Genomic DNA, 24289 nt, shown 5'->3' with positions numbered 1-24289 from the left:
ACGCTGGAAGAACAGATCATCTCTCTCTTCAAGGATTGTGCTACGGACTGTGTCTGTCAGCTTTGCAGTCCGAGTACATTGGACTGGTGAGATCCCAGTGCTCTCTCTCTCTCTTTTCTCTCTAGGTGTAAATTTCTGAACCTGAACTGTATTAGTTAAGCTTGAGCTAAGTTTCCCCAAATACTTAGTGAAACCAGGGTAGTATTGTAATTGTTTGTGTTTGTTTTTTTTCTTTTGCATATCTATTACTACTAGTACCATTATATATTTCATATGCTTAGCAATAAATAACTTTTATAGTCAAACTGGTAGTAATGGTATATTTTTCCTTCTCTGCTTCTCTTTCCTCCCGTGCTCTGCAGCAACGCTTCTTTTACCTATGCTAAAGATCCCTGTGAAGCCCAGAAGCCAAAGATTGGGATGTGCTGAGTTTGAAACACATAAGGGGATCAGCTTGCACAGGATGATTGACCCAGTTTGACTCAGACGTGCCCTTATGAACTGAATGCTGGCCCATGAGGGTGTCAGCTGGACACCCAGCCAGATTCAGAGGGATTCTGTTTACCCGTGTGCTTGTGTCTGACTGCAGTTTATTGTTGCTCTGATGAACTGATTCTTGGCATATGAGGGTGTCAGCCTGTCCATGCTGATCAACCCGGCCAGGTCAGGTGTGTCACGTTAATTTGTGTGTGTTTGTGTGTATGACTGATTTGGTGACTGGAGGAACCCAGTCCCATTGAAACTGAGTCCTGCAAGATAGCTCCATTGGGGGTGAGGACTTGCAGAAGGGAGATATACAGCTCCGTATAGAAACACAAGTAACACAAGCAGCACATTGACAGAATCACCAAGACCCTAGAAACGTATCCCTAATAAATGAGCACACCCCAAAGTAATGGGCAAATCTGGTAACAACTGAGCAAATATTAAGACAAAGTATCAGAAGCATCCAAGCTGCATACATTGTCTAATTCAGTGTTTCCCAACCAGTGTGCCGCGGCACAAAAGCGTGCCATCAGAAATTAACAGGTGTGCCATGGAATTATCCCATGGCAGTGAGGTACAATAGATACGAGGATGGGGAATACCATAACAGGTGTACCACAAAAAATATTTATTAATTTAAGTGTGCCTTGGGCTGGAAAAGGTTGGGAAACACTGGTCTAAATCAATCAGATTTTTACAACTAGGAAAATAATTATACATGTATAATATATCTTGCCCTTCTTCAGTCTCCAAAACACCATTTATTTTATTATTATTATTATATTGTATAATTAATAGATCAGTATATGCAAAAAAATCTCTACCTCTAACAAAAGAATCTCAAAACATTTGTGGTCATTGGTGAGGTCAGCAGCCAGAGCTTTAGACTGAGACATTTTCTTAAATTTCTCTTGTTGCACAAGTGTGGGAATAGTCACCATATAAAGTTATATTTTGAAAAGAAGCACTCAATAGTTCACTATCATGTGTGGCACCAAGCTCATTCAGATCAATAAAACACTGCATTATTGTTTAACAGAATATCTTTATTTGTAAAAAGTACAATGTGTATCTGAATCAAATTTGCAATTCCTGTTTTAATCAAGCAAATGTATTGTTAAAAACAAAACCAATAAATGTAAATGAGTCCAAGATGGAAACTGGAAACGATCAAAAGCTCCACTTTGAATTAGCTAGAAAGACTATAAATGGCCCACTTTTTTCTTTCCCTTTAAGAAGCAATTTGTTGCTTTCTGATATTCATGTTAATAAGTGAGAAGCCATTTCTCTAAGTTTACGGGACTCACTCAGTCTGACTGTCTTGGTAGAAGTACAGTATACTGCCATGAAAGGGACCCAAGCTAGCATGCTAGCTGTGCCCTTCACTCACAGGCCAATAGAAGCTGGGAGCACTGCAGAGACCAAACAGTCAGCCCCTAATAACTGGGAACACCTCATGATTCTGTGCTGTAATTCCTCTAGCTGGCTCAGAAATGACAGTGAAAGCGAACAATCTTTAAAAATGTCTTGATTCAGCAAAGTACTGTATCACATGCTTCAACTTAAGTATGTGCTCCAGTGTTTTGCTGTATCAGGGTCAAAGTAAAGACCTTAAGGAAAAACAAAATAAATGTGAAACATGATCAGGGGAGTCCATGGGGTTCTAAGAGAAAAAATATGGTGAAAGATCATAAATCCTGTTCTCATACAGCTCACAGGAAAAAAAAAAAACCAGACAACAATATTCGCTCCTGAAACAATGAAAGAATTATTGAGTGCCACAAAGGATTACTTATGGTACTCAGCCTGACATGATTCCCCTCGCTGCTAGGCTACGTGCAAATCCAGTGAGGAGCTGACAAATATTAAGGTGAACCCAGTCTCTGAACATGCTATGAATAGCATCTTGGCTCTCCTACAGAGCAATAAAGTCTGACCTCCCCTCATTTTCTCAAGGAGGGTCCTTCTCTTCATCTCAAGTCTGGGACACAAATCTGCTATATGAGATTAGAGAGAGATCTTATGTTCTTGCAAATGCACTTTCTGGAATGAGGCTGTCCTTTTGCATCCAGTATTAACTCTTCATTTGATTAGAACACAGCAGCCTTCATATGCCAAGATCAATTGGACTTTTCTGAGCTGTGATAGGCACACAATGGCACTGGTTACAGTGGAGCAGAATGAACATCTTGCACGATTTCAATCAGCACAGTGTTCCAAGCATAATTTCATTAATTGGAAAGCTGCTCTGAGAATGAAATTAAATCATTTCAATCTCATTTCTCCATCCTTACCTTGCTAGTTTCAGTCATGGTTAAAGACATTCCACACCTCTTAATATGAATGAAAAATGAATATGCAGATAAAAAGGCTACAGGTATCATTGATTCAGCTACTACAATGTCTGCAGTATCCAAGGAAATGCTATACGGTACCTGGCAGTTCCAGTCAAACCACCAAAACCACAGTGGCTATGCAGCAAAAAAGGGAGCTCAGAACAAAATGTGGTGGACAGTGAGATACTATTGCTGTTAGACAGAATAAACCTGCACTGCTGAAAAAAAATAAAGTATTGAGAATCACAGAAAAACAGGGCTGAAGGAGATCTCAAGGAATCATCTGCTCCAGTAGTTTTCAATCTTTTTTTCATTTGCAGTCCCCTAAAAAATTTGAATTGAGGTGCAGCCCCCTTTGAATTGTAAGTGTTTGTAGTCACATACTTTTGATTCATCAGTCATCTTTTGCAGACCCCTTAGACATAGTGTGTGGACAAGCAAGCGTCCACAGACCACAGGTTGAAAACCACTGCTAGTCCAATCCACTGCTCAATACAGGATTATCCCCATCTAAGCTACCCCAGACAAAGGCTTGTCTAAACTACATCCAAAAATTTCCAATTACATATCTATCAACTTTCTAGGTTAGTAGCACTCAACCTTCTGGCCCTGTGGACTAGAGTAATGGTGTGGGGTCCTGTTCCTCTGGGCTGGATGAGTGGTGTGGGGGTCAGTCCACAGGTCAGATCCTGCATGGGGGTCAGTCTGTGGGACCCTATTTGGGGCAATCTGGCATAGAGAGCCATGTTATTCAGTCTGTAAGACACCCCACAGGTCTGGAGAATTGGCAGCAGGGAACTGGCAATTAATGCTACCATTGCTTCCCTGCCACCAAATTACCAGACACTTGGGGAGCCTCACATGCCAGATGACATGGCTTTGCTGTCCAGGGGGTTGAGCACTCCTGCTCTGGGTAATCTGTTCCACTGCTCACAGAGGGTGGCTAAACCAACTTAAATGTTCCTTGTTGCAATTTAAGCCCACTACTTCTTGTGGATAGAGAGAACAGTTAATTACCATCCTCTTTATAAAAACCCTTTTTTTGTATTTGAAGATGATTACCAAATCTGCCCTCAAGCTTTTCTTCTCTAGATTACACAATCCAAATTCTTCAAACCTTCTCTCATATGTCCTGTTTTCCAGACCTCTAATTCTTTTTATTGGTCTCTTCTGGATTCTTTCCAATTTGTCTCTCTCAAAGTGCAGTATCCCAAACTGAACAGAGTATTCTAGGTGAGATTTCATTAGGAGCAAAATAATATTTTAGGAGCAATCACAATACAAACCTGGCTGCTTGAGGAAAGTAAACAGTGTATACCAAAAACCACCATCTTGGTCATAAATGGATGTTACCTGATATCAGAAAGATCACATTTGTTTCCAGCGATGGCCATTACAATGTTTTCTGGACCATGTTCTTTTAATTCTTTTACCCACTTCTTCAAAGTATGAAATGAATCCTAAACCAAATACATAAAGAAATATCTAACAGAATCTCCATGTCTGAGATAACAAGTCATTCTTAGAAGTTATTGGAACATAGAAAACCTTTAAGAAACATTGATTCAGTAGATTATAAGGCCAGAAAAGACCACTGTAATGATCTAATTGACCTCCCATTAAACACGGGCCACGGGACTTCCTGATGCTTGAACTGAGTTCTTAAAAAAAATTTCAATCTTGATTCTAAATTTCCTGTCTCAGATAGGAATGCTTGCTAAATTGTTCCAGTTGTTACTGATATAAGTTTTATCTTCTGGTGACAAAGTGAAATTTTTCCTTCAGAAACCATTTGGGATATATTATATATCTCAAAAAACTCTAAAGGGACAACATTTGGGATATAATATACCTTCCGCTATAATATACAAATTTAAATATCAAACTTTAAAAGGATGAAATGTTGCCATTTTCCACACTAGTCCCACCCCTTTTTCTCCCTAAGATTGTTCTTCTGAAAGGTGTTCCACAGGCATTCTGAATAAGGAAGACTGGATTAGGTTCTATCTGTACAATTTTTACAAATTTTCTGATCAATTACCAGCTGGTTAAATGAAAAATAAAAGCTTATCTGATTTGATTTACTCTTCCTTCATACTTTCTCAGCATTTTAGTAAAGGATAACCCTACTTCTATGCAGCAGTAACCAGTGTCATCGGTGATAGTCCATTAAACTAATACATCAGAGAACTGAGCCAGCCCTGGACAGCAACAAGTAAATAATCAATTTGCAGGAGAGAAGAAAACTGTGAGTAAATGGGCAGAATCATCCATCTATGAATAGCTTTCTTCTGTAACTCAGTTTCACCTGCTGGGGTTTCTCTCAAAATCAAATTTCGGTTTGAAGACAAGAAATCTGCCACTGTGGTGGTGACAATGGAGTTAGAACCTCCACAGCAATGATGTCCAGATGGATGACAAAAAAGTAGCGATACTTTACAAGCTGACAATACACTTTCATTTCAATTAATAATATTGAGCCAAAGGCTAAAGAGAAATAATTTAATTGCTTTTTTCAAAGTAGAGCAATCACAGATGAGTTCAATTCTCAAGTGTCAATTCAAGATCATGATCATATTTAAAAGTAATTCATTCCCAGTTTGTAAAATGTGGATATCTGATATTTTGTTACATTAATCCATCAATTAACTGATTTCTTAATAAGATTTAGTTTCATGTAAGTACTATTATACTTTACAGGTGGTCATGGTTTCCATCTTAAGAGAGGTAAATTCTGAATTGTTTCCTGCAGCAAAAACTCCAGTTTTGCCTGTCTATTTTTAAGTGTCACAGGAATGAAGCTTCTCTCAAAGCTCCACATTTTTTAAGGTAACTAACCTTAAAAATCTGGTGTGCAGTCATTAAGCAAAGTATGTACTATAGAGGCATTATGAACAGAAAGCATTACCTGTTTGGTGATGTCATATACTATAACAGCTGCAGCTGAACCTCGGTAGTACATTGGTGCCAAGGAATGAAACTGTTAAAACACCAAAAAAATCTCCGTAAACCAACTGAAGTTATTGCACATTGCCAGGTCACAAAGACATGGCACAACTGCATCATATTCTTTCCTCCAGCAGAGAGCAAACTTCTTGATATCTGCCCATTTTTAAATCAGTAAAACCAGTGAAAAGGGAACACCCATGATCCTTTGCTATTCTTTAGTCTACTTGACTAAGATAATTATTCCTCAGTAATTCTATATGTTTTTCTCAGTATGTGTTTTGTGACAAAAAAAGTTTTCTGGTGAAATTCACCCATAAATTGAAGATTTAACTTGATTTTAAATACTGTCTGTATCTTATATTCGCACTGTACAAAAATGTGACTTCCAGCTATGGCCACCATATACAACCTGAGACTGAATGCACATAAAATATTTGCAAATCATTTATAAAAATCATAACAAATGAAAATTTTTAGTTTATTATTACACTGTAAATATGTGACATGCAGTTATCCTGTATGATAACTATCTCTATGAAACAGGTTCTTTAAAATTAATTTTTTCACTACAACTTTACATTTCAAGAGATCTTTTTAAAGGATAATTACTGTTACTAGAAAACTGCATTCCAAAAAAGAGCAGCAGTTTTGTTCATTTAAATGACAAAACATGAAATCGCTGGTGTAAAATGTTACCTTGTGATAGCACAAGCAAAGGAAGTTAATAGGCCATTTGCTGAATCACCAAAACTGATTCTTGAACATAACTAAAATAATCTACTTGCAAAATATTTGCAGTCTTTTTAATCTCCTTGCAACTACAGCATCCTCTTCGAAACTTCTGTTCATTCACTTTCCCAGTGCATATTTTTGCATGCAAGTAAAACAGCATTATTTTTCTTTCATTACCAGCTTTCACTATGGTAAAGAGCAGGAAACCTGCTTTCATGCCTGGCTGGAAAATTTGCAAAGTTAGTACACTAGCAAAGTTGTACACAGTGCTTTAAAAACACATCAGAAGACAAAAGGGTCCTGTACCATGTCCCAGGCTTTACATCCATGAAGAACCAGTGCAGAATAACCATAAGACGTTCTTACCCTGATATGGTCATTTGACATTTACTTTGCATGTAACCACCTATACAAGGCTCAAACCAGTGCAGGCTCATGCTCATCCTCAGGCTCAAATTTTCTGCCCCAAAGAATTCCTGACCTGATACAACATGTGACCCTGATCCTATAACTGAACCTTCTCATGCTTGTCCACTGCAGCAGCAAGGTCCAAATTACAGGTGATCCAGCAGTAGAGGGATACCAGGAACTTAGTGATAACAAGATGAGGAAAACAAATAAGGTTTAAGGAATAATTTGAAGGCAGAATTAACTCAACTGTTTCATCTTTAACACTAGGGGCACAAAATAGGAAGACACTACCAAAGATAGGGAATGGATAGAAGAACAGCATGAAGCCGAGTAATAGAAGATACTGTAAGATGCAACCATGAAGTTTATGCTGTTCTCCAAAAGAACAGCACATTAAACTGCAGTGACTAACTGAGGACAATTTCAAAATCAATGTGCTTTTGTAATCAATTGGTGGTTATGGCTAATCCAAAATTACCTACAGCATCAAACATTCTACCCTTTTACAGTTTTGTCACTGAAATTCTATTCCCAAAGTGAGCATACACACAAGCAGTGGTGCCTTTCAGTGTGTATAGCAAGGGCAGGCAAAATATGGCCCACAGGCCAGATCTGACACACCAGGAGACTTCATCCAGCCCGCAGGCAGGTGCCCATGGCTGCCTCTTCTGCGCCTGCATGGGTCCAAACCCCATCCATTCCCACCCAGGCAGCACGCTGCATTCCCACCCTTGTATGTGGGAGGGCCCCAGCCCTGACCCAGGCCCAGGCCCTGGCCCAGGCCCAGACCAGAACACAGCTTTCGGGCAAGCTGCTGCTGCCTCTGCTGCAGCCACTCAGGGAACTGCTCAGCTCCCCTTGCTTCCAGCAGCTCCTCCTCGTGTCCCTGCTGCAGCCCTCCAGGCAGGAGGTAGGGAAGTGGCAACAGGCAGGGGAAGTGTCAGCTGGACAGGAGTGAGGAGCACGGGTCCCACACCCAGGGGAGTGGTGGGAGCATGAAGCCCAGGTCAGCCTTCTTCCATTACACAGGGCTCTCCATGACTCATGTGCAGCTCCCAGGATTTGTGCACCACCAGGGGAGGCCCCACATGATGAAGCTGGCAGCCTTCCCCACTTCCTGCCGCCACATGCAGCTCCTGGGACTTCGCCAGAAGTGGCAGGGAGCCCAGCTGGCTCAGCCCTGCTCCCTGCTTCTCAAGAGGAGTCCCAGGAGCTGCATGTGGTGGCAGGAAAGGGGGCCATCCTGCCATCTCCATCATGCTGGACTCCCTCCCCCGCAGCATGAAGCTCTGGCTGGGTCCTGGGAGCTGCACATGAGATGAGTCCTACGCAATGAAGCCAGGCTGGCCTGGCTGCACTCCCTACTGCTACATGTATCTTCCAGAACTAGCTGGAGCTGCAGGCCACCGGACAACTCTGCCTGCACAGGCCATGAGTGCCCCATGGGCAGCAGCAGAGGCTGTGTGCCATTGGGGGGGGGGGGAGGCCTGGGGGGGTCCCACACCCACATGGGTTTTTTTCTGGTTCCAAGGTGGCAAACACCCCCTCCCAAAAGGATTACTTCCAGGGGTTCGGGGAGGGACTTCCTGTGGCAAAGTTAGAGAGTTAGGGGTAGGACTTCTGGTCCCAAGATGGTGACCAGGGGGCAGAGCACCTGTCAAAGGGCATGGCTACCCTTGCGCCCTTTGACAGCTCACCAAACGGGGGCAACATGTACGGGGTGCATGTGGGTGCACATGCACCCCCGAGCGTGGCGGTGCACCCCCTACAAAAAGGTGCCACCGACACCATCAATGGCGCCTACAGGTGGTCGCTGCTCACCACCCTGCTGCTGTCTATGGGCGGTTTGCAATCCCTGCTGGCTGTCACTGCAGGCGATGGCTGTGGGTGGTCACCGACGCTTGGTTGGTGCTCGCACCCCCTGCCACTGACAGTGCCAACGGTAGCTGCGGGAGCTCCTCCACTTACCACTGCTGCACTCTCGCCACTGCCACCGTGCCCCAACAGCTGCCGGGAGGCACAAGTCGTTCATGTCACCAAAACTCATTAAATGACCTTCCAGCCAAAATAACTGCCCACCATTTGTCTATAGGCAGCCTAAGACAATTATTTTAAAATGTGTGGACTCCTGTCCCCATCATTTCCACAAGTTACTAATTCTGGTGTATGAAGGCAAATTTCAATTCTATCATAATTATCTTACTTCAAACCACTTTATCCAGCTATTCTGTGTAAATCACAACCCCAAACCAGTTCTTCACCCCTTCTCAGGTGCACAGGGGTAAATTTGGTGCTGTTCCATGTGTAGCACTTTAAGCAAGTTAATTTCAAATATGCACATGAGCTCAGACAATAAAACTTAATTTTCAAGCCCAAAACCTCTGGAGATGCCTATAACTTGGTAACTTGAACGGATAGTTGGGTGCTAAAGCGTGTCTGTGGAATATACAGGTGCTTGGTAGGGGATGCGAACCTTGGGAGGAAAGTGGAAGAAAGGGAAACTTAGTGACTGAAGAAAAAAAAAGTCATAGAATCAAAGGACCTGAATGAACCTGCAAGATCATCAAGTCCAGTCCCCTGCCATGGTTAGGAGGTTATTGGGCTGAAACGAGCTCAATGAGGTGCTTATCCAGCCTCCTCTTGAACACCTACAAGGATGGCGACTGCACCACCTCTGCTGGGAGCATGTTCCAAATTCTAGTTACCCATAAGGAAAAGAAGTTTCTCCTTATGTCCAGCCTAAATTTTCCCTCAGTTAGCTTGTGCCCATTGGTCCTCATCCTCCCAATGGGTGCCTTCCTGAAGAGTTGCTCCCCTAGATCTTGGTGCTCACCCCTGATGTACTTGTAGGCGGCTATCAAGTCACCTCTCAGTCTTCCTCTTACTCAGACTGAGCAGGCCCAGTTCATAGTATCATAGTGCTTAGGGTAGGAAGGGACCTAAACAGATCATCAGGCAGGAACAGGTGCCGGGTTCATATCACCCCAGCCAAATATCTGTCCAGCCTCCTCTTGAAGACCCCCAAGGTAGTAGAGAGTACCAGCTCACTTGGGAGCCCATTCCAGAGCCTGGCAGCCCTAACTGTAAAGTAATGTCTCCTGATGTCCAGCCTGAACCTTCTCTCTAACAATTTGTGGCCATTATTCCTAGTAACCCTGGGTGTTCCTGGAGTCTCTCCTCATAAGGCCTATCCTCAAGGCCCCTAATCATATGGGTGGCCATTCTCTGTACCTGCTCAAGCTTATCCACATCCTTCCTGAAGTGTGGTGCCCAGAACTGGACACAGTACTCCAGCTGTGGCTTCACCAATGTCGAAAAAAGAGAGAGAAGCACCTCCCTGGATCTACTGGTCACACATCAGCTGATGCACACCAGAGTTCTATTTGCCCTGCTGGTGACTTCATCGCACTGTTGGCTCATGTTCATCTTCTGGTCCATTGTGACCCCCAGGTCCTGTTCAGATGCTGTGCCAGCCAGTGGACTACCACCGATAGTGAAGTAATGGAAGGTTCTTCCTACCCAGGTGAAGAACCCAGCACTTTTTCCTGTTAAACTTCATCGGATTGCTTTCAGCCCATAAAACCAGTCTGTCAAGGTCATCCTGTATCCTTACCCTATGGTTTGATGTGCCCACATTTCCCCACAGCTTGGTATCATCCGCAAACTTAATCACTGAGCTTTCCATCCCCTCATCCAAGTAATTGATAAATATGTTAAAGAGCATGGGTCCAAGCACCAATCCCTGAGGGCCACCACAGGAGATGGTCCTCCAGGATGAGGCCATCCCATTGATTACAACTCTCTGGGATCGGCCTCTAAGCCAGTTGTCCACCCACCTCACTGTAGACTGGTCTAAGTCAATGCCCTCCAGTGTAATTGAGAGACTCTCATGGGAAACAGAATCAAAGGCTTTATTGAAGTCTAAGTAAGTGATATCAACTTCATGTCCCTTGTCCAGCTGGTTAGTTACCTGGTCATAAAAGGACACCAGGTTTGTTAGGCATGATCTACCCTCAACAAAGCCATGCTGGTTGCTTAATACCCCACCAGTTACAAACTTGTAATTGATGGCCTCCATAACAATTTTTTCCAAAACTTTTTCCCAAGGACTGAAATCAGACTGACCAATCTATAGTTTGTAGGGTCATCCCTCTTTCCTTTCTTAAAGATAGGGACCACTCCTGAGTTCCATCAGAGGCCTTGCTATAAGCTCAGCCAGTTCTTTCAAGACTCTCAGATGCAGGTCATCTGGCCCAGTGAACCTGAAAATGCCCAAATGGTCTAAGAGTACCCTCACCTGTTCAGGGCCTCTGGACAGGTGAACAGCTCCTGTCTGATTTCAGGAATACTGATGTGAAGTATGTATTTAGGAGCTCTACCGTTTTGCAGGGATCAACTGTGGACTGCCCCTCTGTATTCAGTAGGGGTCCCACAGCAGGGCTAGATTTTTTTTCTTGCTCCCTACGTACCTATAGAAGGCCTTTTTGTTGTCCTCTATTTTGGTTGCAAGCTTGATCTCCATGCCTGCCTTTGGCTTTCTGTGTCTCATACCTGCAAACCTTGGCTATATAAGTGTACTCCTCTGTGGTTGCTGAACCATTCTGCCATTGCTTATATGCTTCTTTTTTCTTTTTCAATAGTTCCCTAATATCCCTGTTGAGCCTCGTGGTCAGGGAAGGAAGAAAGAGACAGGGAAGAAAGAAAGCTGAAGAGAACAGGGTGTAGGGGGAAACCCTGGCCCAGACTTTATAAGAGCTGGCTTTCTGGAAAAAGACGATAGTAATAGGGGTAAGCACTTGCTGAGGTTTTTACAGGATGGATTATTTACATATTTAATTCAATACCTCCCTTCCATATTTCCCATTTTCCAAAACAGCTGCAAAATATCCAGTTAACTAAACTGCAGCACCCCAAAAATTATACCAGTAAATATATATATACAAGTCCTTCCTGCTTTGCCTCATACATGTTGGGTCATTTTTATTTTGGATTACAGTGCATTCATATGCCTGGAAAGAGCTGTTGGAGGATAGTAACTAAACTTTACAGGGGCAATGTAGTTTCAGTCAAATGCTTAGCATTCCAGAAATTAGCCCAAGGAAGCACAGTGGAAACCCAAATGATTCATGTGATTTTACTTCAGGTATTCTTTTTGTCAGAGGTTAAGAAAAGAAAGAGGACTCTCTTATGAGGGCTACTCCACTAAACCATATTGCCAACATCATCAACTCAGCCTCTTCTTTCCTGGACTAGAAGACATGCTTCTTTCACCAGATGCTGGGGAAGAGATTATATAGGAGACATACAAGGTGCATCTACACATGCGCTTTACTGTGAAGTACACTAATTAGCTCCACAGTAAAGCATCCCAGTCTACACATGCACTGGTATTAGGGCACAGTAAACTAATTAGCTCTGCTGTAACATAGTACTGTCAGGAACAATACTCTTAAGGCAGAATCATTTACTGCACTGAGACGCACACATAGATGCTGACCATAGGCGCAAATTGTGCCCGGTCAACCCAGCAAGCTGGGGGCCTGCTCTGCCCCAACTCAAATTGCTGCTGTCCCCGGTGCACTTGCAGACACTGCACCTGGGAGCAGCTTACCCCAACTCAAACTGCTCCAGAGTTAATTGCTTCACAATAATTGCATGTGCAGATGCACCCCCATAAACTGGGGGGGGGGAAGTATTGTGGGGACAGGTTCCAATTCTTCCTACTTTATAATACTAAAGGAAACTTCAAAAATTGTTGATGCTTTCTTATAAAAAGAGGAAGATATGTTCTTATTTTACTTCAGAAATATCCAGGAATGTCAAGACCTCCCACAGTTTTGCTAGAAGAGGAGTGGGTGGGGGTGGGGGAATCTTAGGTGATTATCTCAAACAGTCCACACTCAAAATGAAAAGGTGGTATGTTGCATCTTGTCTCAAAAGCTCTCTTGGCTCTAGAGTGACTAAAAATCCATTCCAATTTCAATTGCTTAGTCTCTTGTGATGTCATTATGTTATTAGTTCTTCATTACAAAATAGCTTCACTTAAAAACAATACCTGAATTTCTAAAAGTAAAAAGCAAGAACTGTACCTCACTTTCCCCCCTACAATTTTTTAGACCTCCTTTTTACATGAGAAATCAGCAGAAAAAAAAATCAGGTCCCAAAATTTTTTCTCCTTTTTAGGTCCCATTTATGGGGAGTTAACAACTCTCTCATTGATAAGATTTGTCGCTTTATTTCAAAATGGTAGGCAGATGGTCTACTGTCTATTTTAACCAAGAGCACTTGGGACACAGACCAAGGGTGCATACAAATACTCAGGGAGGTTAGATCAAGTTAAAATGGCCACACAATTTAAAGTAAGTCAGGATGGGGAACAGCCTATTGGGGGGACTTAGGGACATTTGGGGGGGGGGCAAGCAGGAGTATAGGGGGTTTGGTACGGTCCAGGAGGCTTTGATGGGATTGGGTGGGGGGAGCTAGTGGGATTAGAGAGGCTCTCTGATCCCGCCAAACCCCCAGACCCACCCGTAATGCCACCCAATCTACAATCTTGCAATCTACCAATTCTGCAAACCGCTCCCAGGGCCAGTTTTACCACCGTTTACTGATCCCAGGAACCTGATGGAAGTTAAGCTGGGATGGGGGAATCAGGGGGGCTGAGAGCTCCATAGGAGAGGTTTGATGGGATCAGGGGGGAGAGCTGACAGCTCCATGTAGGGGGGTTGGAAGGCTGGGGAGGGCTCTCTTCTTCCCCAGGACCAGGGGCTATTTTTAGCTCCTCCACCCCCAACCTAACAACTCCATCCCCAGCAAACTAAACCCCCATATCCTCCCCACCCCTCTTACTTCCATCAGCTCCTGGCACCAGTGAACACCAGTAAAAATGGCACCAAGAGCAGGTTGTGGAATGGGGGGTTTGGTGGGTGCAGAGGGGAGTTGTCCATCTGGGGGTGGCGAGCCAGGGGGCTAAAAATAGCCCAGTGCCAGTAGGCAGGTAGGGAAAGCACAGCCCATGGGCTGTGCCAAGAACTGTGCAGATGCTCTATTAGACCAGTGTCACTGCACCCAATCCAAGTTAACCCTACCTCAGAAGTAGTCTAAATTAGTTTAGGTCAGCTGTTTATAGACTGATCTAAACTTCCTGAACTTCTGTACAGTCTGCACTTAAATCAACCAAACTAGGCATCTAAGGATACAGACTTAAGTGCAGCTCCCAGCTGCAACTCCGAACGATTTCTGCAAAACATTCAGAGTTACAATGTTACTCCAGACCAAACAGAAGTTCACTATGGGTTCCAGAGGGAAGGGGAATCTAGCTGGGGCTGGCAGCCTGCAGCCAGGTTCCCAAAGCAATGGCCACAGCTCTTTGCCAGTACTTGCTGTTTTCAGAATGGGAGGGGGGGGGAGGGAAGCAGCAGAAGAAGCTCATTTTTGGGGCTCCCCAGCTGGTACTAAAGGGTGGAGTGGGTGAACTAGAGGCCCCCCCACTTCAGGGGGGCTCCAATACACCTGCCCTACCCTCCAGGTGGGGCGGAAAACCCCCCAGAGTAAACTCCTTCTGCTCCTTTTCCCTCCTCCCATTCTGAAAACAGCAACATGCTGGGGCTCCAGACACAAGTTACAGAAGATGCTACATTTTGAAATATCTTTATCTGATAACTTATGCAACAAGGGGTCAGATTTTCAACCCAATCAGCCATTTTTTAGGCTGTCTGCAGCTGTGCACTTGTGTTTGGTCACAGCTATAGACTGCTTTCTATGGCCAGATCGGGCTAAATTTGTCACTTTTGTCTGGACCCTAAATGTAAGGTTTACAAACTGGGCAAACTATGTTAGATCAGGTGGCCATGATCTAATCTCCACCTAACTCCCTGAACATCTGTACCTAACCTAAGTGATGTATCTATATAAGAAAACTACTGAGAATTCACATCTATTTGTCTGTTAGTTGGTATTAGGAAGCTACTTATTCTATACCAAAATTATTTCACTACATATTTCTGTAGGATCAGTCTAAAATAAAACGAGTTTTTTTTACAAAACACTATTTTAAACATTCTGATATGATATTAATATGAATTAGTTAGCTATAGAATCATGAAGAGTTCCATTTTAATAATAATTGAAATAAGGGCAATCAATGACAAGTACCACATCATGAGAGGCATAAGAAGCTGCAGACTGAGAAACAGGCAACAAACTAATTTACCTTTTTAAGGTAAATCAACTCATTTAACACTCCAATGGGAATTTTAGCTGGTGCAAGGCAGCTTTGTTGCAAAACTCACCATCAGTGTGCTTAGATGTGCCAAGCCTACTCCACCTGAACAGAGCACCAAGAGGTGGAGCCTAGCAGCATTGCATTAGCAAACCTATGCTATTCTTGAATGGGGAGCTAGGGTGTGATGTGGGTGTAACATGCCTTAGTACAGTGCTGTCTTACATTGTACAGACTTACCCCTCCCTGAACTAATTAACAGAATGTTCTGTTCTCCAGTAAAAAAGACAACCAAAGAAAAATTAACTTTAATAAATCAGTAAGTTGAAAAACTGCCCTTTGGAACAACCTTCCTCATTCTCTGCAATAATGGACAATTTTAACAAGTGTAAATAATTTATGAAAAGCACTGATTTTTAAAAGATAATAGTGCTGGTTTCAGCATTATGCACATAATTATTCTTTTGTGTTTTTTCCAATGCAAAATAGATTACTTTCTAGCCATTACTTAAAGAAAAAGAGTCATCTTGGATCTTCTCCTGGCCTAACTACCTAAAGAAAATACTCATGCAGAATTAATGAAGGGAATACAAACACTAATGTGCCTACTTCTTAGCCTGCCAAAGACTAGATATGGGACAGAAGCCCCAAATGAATGACGAGAAAAAACAGCAGCGCACAAAACTTGAACTCAATGGGGATAAACTTCTCTACTGTAAATGAGCATTTGTAATACCTCAAATGAATAATTTAGCATTTTTAGTATAATAATTTAAAAAAAAATAGAAAACACCAGAAGCTAAATCCTGAACAGTTTAGCTCAGCTGCTCTGGTAAAATGCTGTCCTCATGACAGTGGAATCAGTCACTAGAGGCTTTTCTACATCCACTGAAAACAGTTGGGAAAGAGCTGCTTAAAGAACTCTCCTTTGTCACCACCACAGGCAGGCAGTAACCAAGGAAAAGGGGATTTCCATATACTCTGGCTGTGTTAGGGACTGATCATGATCAGGTAGGTTAGCCTGGACCAAAGTACTTCAGCAGCCACACCCCCAGTAAGCCTCGACTAATTAACTCTGCCCCAGTTCAGGAACACCAACCCTGGTGATTGTCTGCTGGGAGTGCCCCTATCGATTTAACATGAGCTGGGACTCTGGGTCTGCAGGCCAGTCAACAGTTCTGACCCAGTTCTGCTGTGCCAAGTCTCCTGGTTCCTGACCCTGGTTTTGGCTTATTTCTGGCCTTTGACTTTGGATTTCCTTGTGGATCCATTTCCTGGCTCCTGACCCCTGTTTGGCTCTGCTCTTAGACTGGTGGATTAGTGGACTGGTACTTGGCACCTGATCCCCCAGCTCCTGACCCTGGACTGCATTGTGGACTCTCCCCCTGGTTTTCCCTCCAGATTTGGTATTATGGCCCTCATCCTCTGACACAGCCCTAATAGGTTGGGCTTCCCCCAGTGGTCTAACAGTTAGGCCAGACTGCCTATGCTCCAGTCCCTTACAGTCTGCTGTTTTGGCCCCTAGGGATGTTGATATTTGTGCAGTTTAGACAAGGGCTCAAGCACTCCTGATTTGGTTAGGGGACAAGTCCAATGCAGATCAACCCAGAATAATACAGGAACAGAACTGGAAGTGTTCTTCTGGGTCATGGCCTGCGATAACAAACAAATTAATTCAATCACATCTTATAATTTCTTCCTAAAAATGATCAACCATCCTGAAATCAATTGTGGTTGTTTTGTCTCCAGTACTTATGTTTCAGAACCTCTCCCTTTGGTCAGAAACATTCTCTTCAGTTCCAGAATAAATTAATTCATGACCAGTTAACACACATTTGTTTTTATGCCAACATCATCTTTTAGTCAAATGGCTCTCTTACCTCCATGGTTTTTATTTCCCTAGTATATGTATGGAAACTAATAGTATCCCCCTTCTCAGCCTATATTTTGCTAGACTAAGACTTCATCTTGAAAGAATCCCTTCTCAAGACAAGATCTTCATTCCACTGATCATCCTAGTAGCCCTTTACTGCGCCTGTTTCAGTTTCAACTAGCCTTTCTTGAACATGTGTAGCCAAAACTGTACACCGTATTCTCAGGTGTTCTCACAGTATTACTAGATTGTGTCATAGCATAAAACATTCCCAATTGGGCAAGGCACTGGAACTTACTTGCCTAAAACATCCCAAGGTTGCATTTACCTTTTCCATAACCACATCTCTTTGATAACTTATAGTCCATCCTGTGACCAACTTGCACACCACTGTCATGCTTCACTGAAGTCAATGGAAAATTGGCCTTTAATGGGGCCAAGCTTGGCTTTAAAAGAATGACAGGTTATTTAAGAATATTCCAATTTTTTTTTTTTCATTTCTTGCATATCCCATTATGAAGGATGTAGCAAGGCATGGGATGGCCTGGGTATTTTGTAGCCCCCTGGCATCGTGCCCTAGCTTGTTTCCTTCTATCTGGCACCTGGCACACTCACCCACCTTGATGCTACCAATGATACATTATTTGGAAGACTACCTTCAAACAGACAGCCTGCTAGTCAGGAAACCCCTTTTCCCAGTGAGGAGATCTCTATTTTCCTATTGCTGAGCTCGCAGGCCCTCCTTACAGTCTCTCTGGGCCATGCTGTAGCATGCACACAGTTCCTGGGCTTTGCCATAGGCCACACCAGTTTCACCTGAAGTGCCTTCACCAGGCACCCTCAGTGGTCTTCTTCCTGCCCTTCAGCCACTTCCATGTCCCATGGCTCAGTTACAAGCAAATGTGAAAACACATCAAGTTATACTCTATCTGAGTCTTGCTCTCCTGATAGGCTCCTTCTCTCACCACAGTCTGAGTCAAAATCCCTTCTCTAGCCCAGGAGCCCTGCTTAAATCTCCTGCCTGGCTCCTCCCCTTCAAGCCCAGGCCGCCCCCTGCCTAATGGTGCACAGGGATCAGAAAGATGACTGGCTTCTTCCCTCTCTGATGGACCACAGTCTTTTCAGCTGTGTTACACTCACTAGCTTACTACATTAACAGAGCTCTGCCCTTTGCTACCTACTGCCATGCAGCTTGCTCCCAAGTAGTCACTCACAGCCCTGTAGACTAGGGCTGTGTGGAGCTTCGGTCCATGATTCAATTCGGAGACGATGAGGCCCGATTCGGAGGCTAAATCTCCAAATCCAATTCGAATCAGGAGAAGACAAAAAACCTCCAAATTGATTCAGAGGCTCCGAATTGATTCAGAAAAGATTTAGAGATTCACAAGGCACTCTTTCAGGGGAACAGAAACTGAGAAGAGGGAGGGGGAGCAGGGGGGGAAAGACTGACATCTCTAGCTGGCTAGTGACTGTCATCTTTCCCTGACTCCCCTTCCAATCACAGTGCTCTCGGGGAGGGGTGTAAAAACAGCATATAAGCCTCTGTCTGCATACTTTCTGTGCCTTTTGTGAGCTGCTTCTGCCTGTGCAACAGCATCTGAATGGTACTGGACTGGCTTGGTTTGCTACGTAGTTATTCTCCTGCTACTTTTTGTTATTGGAAAGGATAGAATATAACTTACTAACTAGAATCCCTCTACTTATCCCTATCCAATCCATTTCTTTCAATTTATATTTGTTCTTGGGGTTTTTTCCAACACTTTTTAAAAAGAAGGCTGTGTTTTCCCTGGCAATGTGATCCATCACTGTGAAGGGAAGCACATACATTACACACACTCACACACATACATCATAGAAGAAGTCAGATATTATTACAACACAGAAGTCAGACATTCATGGAAGAAGAAGAGGTTATATATAGTTATTAATATTAGTTATAGTTACATGCAGACTAAAGACAACACAGAAGAAGTCAGATAGAGATTCATATTAACACAACACAGAAGTCAGACAGTCACAGAAGACGACAAAGAAGAGATTATTTAAGCTGCATACACAACAGTAAACACAACACAGAAGAAGTCATGTACAGTCATACATCAAAGAAGAAGACATATACTTATTAGTTAGTTACAAACATAGACACACTTTCCAGCACAGGAAAGATTCATATGAAGCATGCTGGAAAGGCAGGTGCCAGGTCTCCTGGCAGGGGAAGGAGAGGGGCTAGAGGGAGTAGGGGGAGAGCTAGAGCTGAAAGTTTCCCTCCCCCCCCTCCCCCGCCACATAGACGCATCCTCTTTCCTGGCGGCCATGAGTCTTCTGCTGCCAGTGGAAGCAAGGAGGTGGGAGCAGTACCTGTCTCTGCACCTGTGCTACCTCCCCTAACTCCAAAAACAGGCACCAGCAGCAGAATGACAGTCTCCTCCACCCCAATTTCATTTCCCAGCATGAGCCTCCCACTGCCAGAGGAGGAGCTGGATCTGGAACCAGGGGACCTGAGCACCCTAGATAAAGAAATTCTCGGGACCAAGGGGGAATCTGAGTTTGTGCTCAATACCTCTCAAAGTTCCCCTAGAGCCAGGTCTTCCTTGTCAGGAAGGCACCTCAAATGAGGCTGTGGAGGCAAGTGGCTCAGCTGAGTCAGCTCCTCTTGTTGTCCCTCTACCTGCTGAGAAGGGGAATAAGGCAGGATCCCCACCCTCAACCCAGAAGCAGAGAAGTAGTGTAGTGTGGGATCATTTTGAGGTGGCAGATGATCCCGAGTATGCTATCTGCCAGCACTGCCGAAGGCAGATCAGCCAGGGCAAGGAGGTGAAACACTTCACCACCATACCGATGCTGCTGCATCTGAGGAAGCAACAGCCCTTTGTCCTTCCCCCTCAGCCTGGCACCAGTGCAAGCATGCCCAAAGGGAAGTCCCCCACTCACTCCAAAGCCCCTGTCCCCCCAAAGCAGAGGCAGTCCACCCTGGAGTGGTGGGGGAAAGCTGCAGACAAAGAGGGCGCGTTGCAAGGGTGAACGAGATCACCCAGAGCATTGGGAAGATGCTTGCTGTGGATGGCCAGCCCTTCTCCTTAGTTGAGCGGCCAGGGGTCAGGCAGCTCATGGCACTCATGACCCTATCTTACCAAGTGTCCACATGCACCACCTTTAGCAGGATGGTGGTGCCCTCCATGTATGAGGCATGCAGGGAGTACTTGAGGAAGGAGCTGTGCAAGGCAGGGCCACAGGTAACACTGCACTTCGCTTCCAACATCTGGAGCAGCCGGGGTGGAGATCATGCCTACCTCTCCCTCACAGGGCACTAGTACAATCAGTCAGGCCGTTGATGGGCTCTCCTTCAAGCTGAGGTGATGGATGAGTCCCATACAGCAAGGGAGATCATGGTGGCCATGAACCGCATGGTACAAGGGTGGCTCATTGGGCAGGGCGAGTTCACCCGTGGGTTCATGGTCACCAACAATGGGGTCAATATAGTCAAGGCCATCCGTGATGCCAACTTTGTTGGCATCCACTGTGTGGCACACAAGCTGCACCTCATAGTCAGGGACGCCTTGGAGTGGGACAGGGCTGCTGGTGATGGTGCTGTCACTGCCACCCAGCTGATTTCAAAATGCAGGAAGGTGGAGCATCAAGGGGGACAAGATGTTGCACGAGAAACAGGCAGAGCTGAGCATCCTGCAGCACAAAATCATGCAGGATGTGGAGACTCAGTGTGGAACTCCACATACCTGATGCTGGAAAGGCTGGTGGAGCAACAGAAGGCCATCCATGAGATGGCCTTGCTCACAGAGATTGGGATCAGTGGTCCCCTTAACAGAGCTAAGTGGGATACAATCTCCTAGATCTTGGTAGTCCTCAAGCCCTTCCTCGAGGCTACTGAGACCCTCGGTGCTGGTGATGCCTTCCTTAGCCAGGTAATCCCCGTAGTGAGGGAACTTGAGGACCAAATGGAGAAGTTCCAAGGGATCAATGTTCCTGGCTGGGGCAAGCCACTGTCACCAGGCGTGCAGGCACTGGTGAGGTGGCTGAAGGAGGGCATCAGGAGATGGCTGGATCCCTTGCAGTCCAGTATGGTCCACATGCTGGCAGGCATGTGTGACCCAAGGGTGAAGCATGTACACTGACAGCATGTACACTGACAGCACCAAATCCCTCGATCACTGGACGCAGGTGCTGGTCAACGGAGTCAGGGAGGAAGAAGGGCAGAGGTGAGGGGATGTGGAAGAGGGAGATCCACTTTCCCATGCCAGCTCTCCAAGCATCAGCACCAGCCAGTCTCTTCCATGCCAGCCACTGCCAATGTGGGCCATAGGCATGGCTTCAATGTTGGGGTCCAGATGCACCAGACCCCAGCCTCAGGTAGGTAGCACTGAGGCTTTGGTGGCTACCTACCTCACCAAGGATATGGAGTCACTGGACTGTGACCCCTTGGCCTACTGGGCAAGCCACAGCTACATGTGGCAGGATCTGGCCACGGTTGCCCGGGAACACCTGTCCTGTCCACCGACTAGTGTTCCAAGCAAGTGACACCCCACTGCACCTGCTTGGATCCTGGTTTGGTGGAGAAGCTGGTGTTCCTGAAGGTGAACCTCCCACTGCTGGGGTTCTCCAAGCTCCACCTACAGATGGAGTGAGTGCCACCCTCCTCACTCCATCTGCACCTATTTCTGTTTTATTTTTTTAAACCACTTAATGCCCCACTCTCTGAGGTGGAGGGGGCACTCACTGCATCACGAGCCAACAGGGGAAGAACATGTCCCTGCTGAGCTTCCATGCCAGGATGAACTTGGAGGTATGGGCTCGGGCTATGGGGAAGAAGGAGACCCCAGGTCCTGGGCATGACCACTAAAACTGCACTCTACCAGGGTCAGGGAGGCTTGGTGGGACTGCTGGCAGCAAGCAGCCCCAGGAAATGCCAGGACCAAGGATTCCCCTGGTGAAAGGCGGGTAGGAGGCGCCATAACTTCCAGCTACCACACACATGCACACAGTTCTGGCTGGGGAAAGCCCAAACCCATCACATCTTTGACAGGCTTGAGACTTGATGGTAGCAGAAGAGTTGTGAGGCTCCAGATGAGCTCAGCTTAGCTGCCTGGGATGCCAGCTTTTGGGTTGAAAAACCCTTTGTCAGGCTAAGGAAGCACCTGCAGTTGGTGTGTCTGTGTGCTGTTCCTGGATGGAAAGAATAGTAAAGAAGCCAGAGGCTGGCATGCAATGCAGGCAAGAAAGCCAGTCAGTGAAAATGGAAATGGAGCATCATGGGGTGAGGGACAGGCTGGGGTTGAGGGGGAAGAGGGATGTAGCAGCGCAGGTAAAAGTGCAGAGGTACCTGGGGAGTCAGATGTCCGGCAGGTTGTAGTGTGTCATAAATCCAATGTCTACATTGAGTCCATGATTTTCTGTACCTAGGAGGCTGATGAAGTGAAGTTCATAGGCCCAACTTCGAAAAGTGGTTTGTAAATTCCCTTTCAGGATCAGGCCTAAGAGACTGGACACAGAGTGGTTTTTTTGTGAGCAATGTGCCCCCACAGATAGTTGGGTATTCTTGTCTTTGATAGATTCTGGTGCGCAGTTTGTGGGGGTACTGGAGATATGTTGGCAGGTTTTGTGTTTTGAGCTGTAGGAAGTTGCCTTCTGGTGATGAGGTTAGGTTAGCAAGGTTTGGTGCTTGTTTGAATTTACAAACTACTTTTCACAGCTGCGCAGGCTTCATGGCCTTAGCAGTGCCTAGCATGCCTGCAGTTTTCACCCTGCTGCACCTTAATACACACATGTGACTCGAGTGTTGCTTGTCAGCAGCTTGAGGTGCAGTTTCCCAAAAATCCCTGCACCTATCTTCTTGAAACTTAGTAGGCCTCTTGCCCTCAGAAGGGGCTACCATCCCTGCTGTTTTCATCCAAATCTACCTTAAACACACGTGACATGAGTTTTGCTTTCAAGACTTTGAGGTGCAGTTTCCCAGAAACCCTGAACCTATCTCCTTGAATCTTGACATGCTTCATGCCCTCAGAAGAGGCTACCATCCCTGCAAATTTTTATCCGAATCAGCCCAAAACTGACAAAATTATAGGCATTTCAGTGATTCCCCATTATAATCTATGGCCGAATCTCCAAATCTCTCTGAATCGGCACCAAATCTTCTGAAGCCAATTTGGCCGAATCAATTCGAGACAGCGGTCCGAATCGAATCACTGTCCTCTGAATTGGCTGAATCCAAATTGAATACTCCTCTATTAGCACAGGCCTACTATAGACCCTATCTTCTCCTAGCTGCTTACTCCCCAGTAGCTGGCCTTGACCCAGCCACCTGCCCCAGGCTGCAGCCCTATTATGCTACCTACCCCTACTCTCAGCTACAAGGGTTGGGGCCCCTGTTAGAGGGCTATATGTGATCTTGGATAGATTTGTAAAATATTTTTACATTTCCTCTGCAGTTACATATTATTGCGTTTAAAACACAAAAACCCACAACCAGCCATAACAGAATATTTATAAGAAAACTAAAAATCAAAGCTCAGACAATGTAATCATTAAAATACCTTAACTATACCTCATGTAATACATGCACATTTAGACAGCAAAATGGATTTCAACTAAACACAGAACAAAAAATCCAACAAGTACATCTGTTTACCAGGATCCTAAATAAATCCAAACAAACAAACATTCTCCTATAGCAGGGGCAGGCAACTTTTAGGAGCAGTGGGGCAAAATGATGGCATCTGCTCTGTGGTGCGCCAGTGTTTCTGTCCTGGCCACCAGTGCTTCTTCCCATTGTCTGGCCACTGCCATGTGTGCTAATCACACACTTGTCACTCCAGAAACCCCCTGACACTGATATCTGGGCTTCACGGGCTGGATAAAATTGCTCTATGGGCTTGATCTGACCCATGGGACATAAGTTGCTGATTCTTGTCTAATAGCACATCTTCATGATGGGCACTGATATGGAGCAGAGGCAAGAGGAGTGGACACATCTTATCAAAGACAGAAGTCTTCAAATGAATATTCCTGTTCTTGCCCTCCATCCTCTCTGGTGCTGAGAGTGCTCAAACTCTACTTCCTGAACAGAATGACTCCTCACTAGGCAGTTAAATACTCAGATTACCTCCTTTTTTCTAGTGTTCATTTAAAGTCTCAGCCCAAGGAGCAACCTGAATTTCCAATCAAATTCATGGTCAGTTCAGTTGTAGCTATCTTTCAGACTTAGCAAAAATCAGTCAACAATCCCTAACAGGGTGAATCAACAGAAGGCCCCACCACCTCATTGCAAAG

The 24289-nt window shown here is 44.9% G+C and overlaps 1 protein-coding gene across 2 annotated transcripts in view; it reads right to left on the bottom strand.

The window, feature by feature from the left end:
- The window catches only part of RAB31 (RAB31, member RAS oncogene family), a 126584-nt gene that overhangs the window by 20137 nt on the left and 82158 nt on the right, over positions 1-24289 (bottom strand). For both annotated transcript variants that reach the window (XM_019490558.2, XM_006262860.4), the window contains exons 4-5: positions 5731-5802; positions 4176-4282 (exon numbers count right to left, since the gene is read on the bottom strand). In XM_019490558.2, coding sequence (XP_019346103.1) covers positions 4176-4282; positions 5731-5802 — 179 coding nt within the window. The remainder of the gene's footprint in view (positions 1-4175; positions 4283-5730; positions 5803-24289) is intronic.

Source organism: Alligator mississippiensis, chromosome 3 (assembly GCF_030867095.1).
Source record: "Alligator mississippiensis isolate rAllMis1 chromosome 3, rAllMis1, whole genome shotgun sequence".
Lineage (NCBI taxonomy): Eukaryota > Metazoa > Chordata > Crocodylia > Alligatoridae > Alligator > Alligator mississippiensis.
Note: the sequence above shows the minus strand (reverse complement) of the source record. Positions and strands in the feature narration are given on the sequence as shown.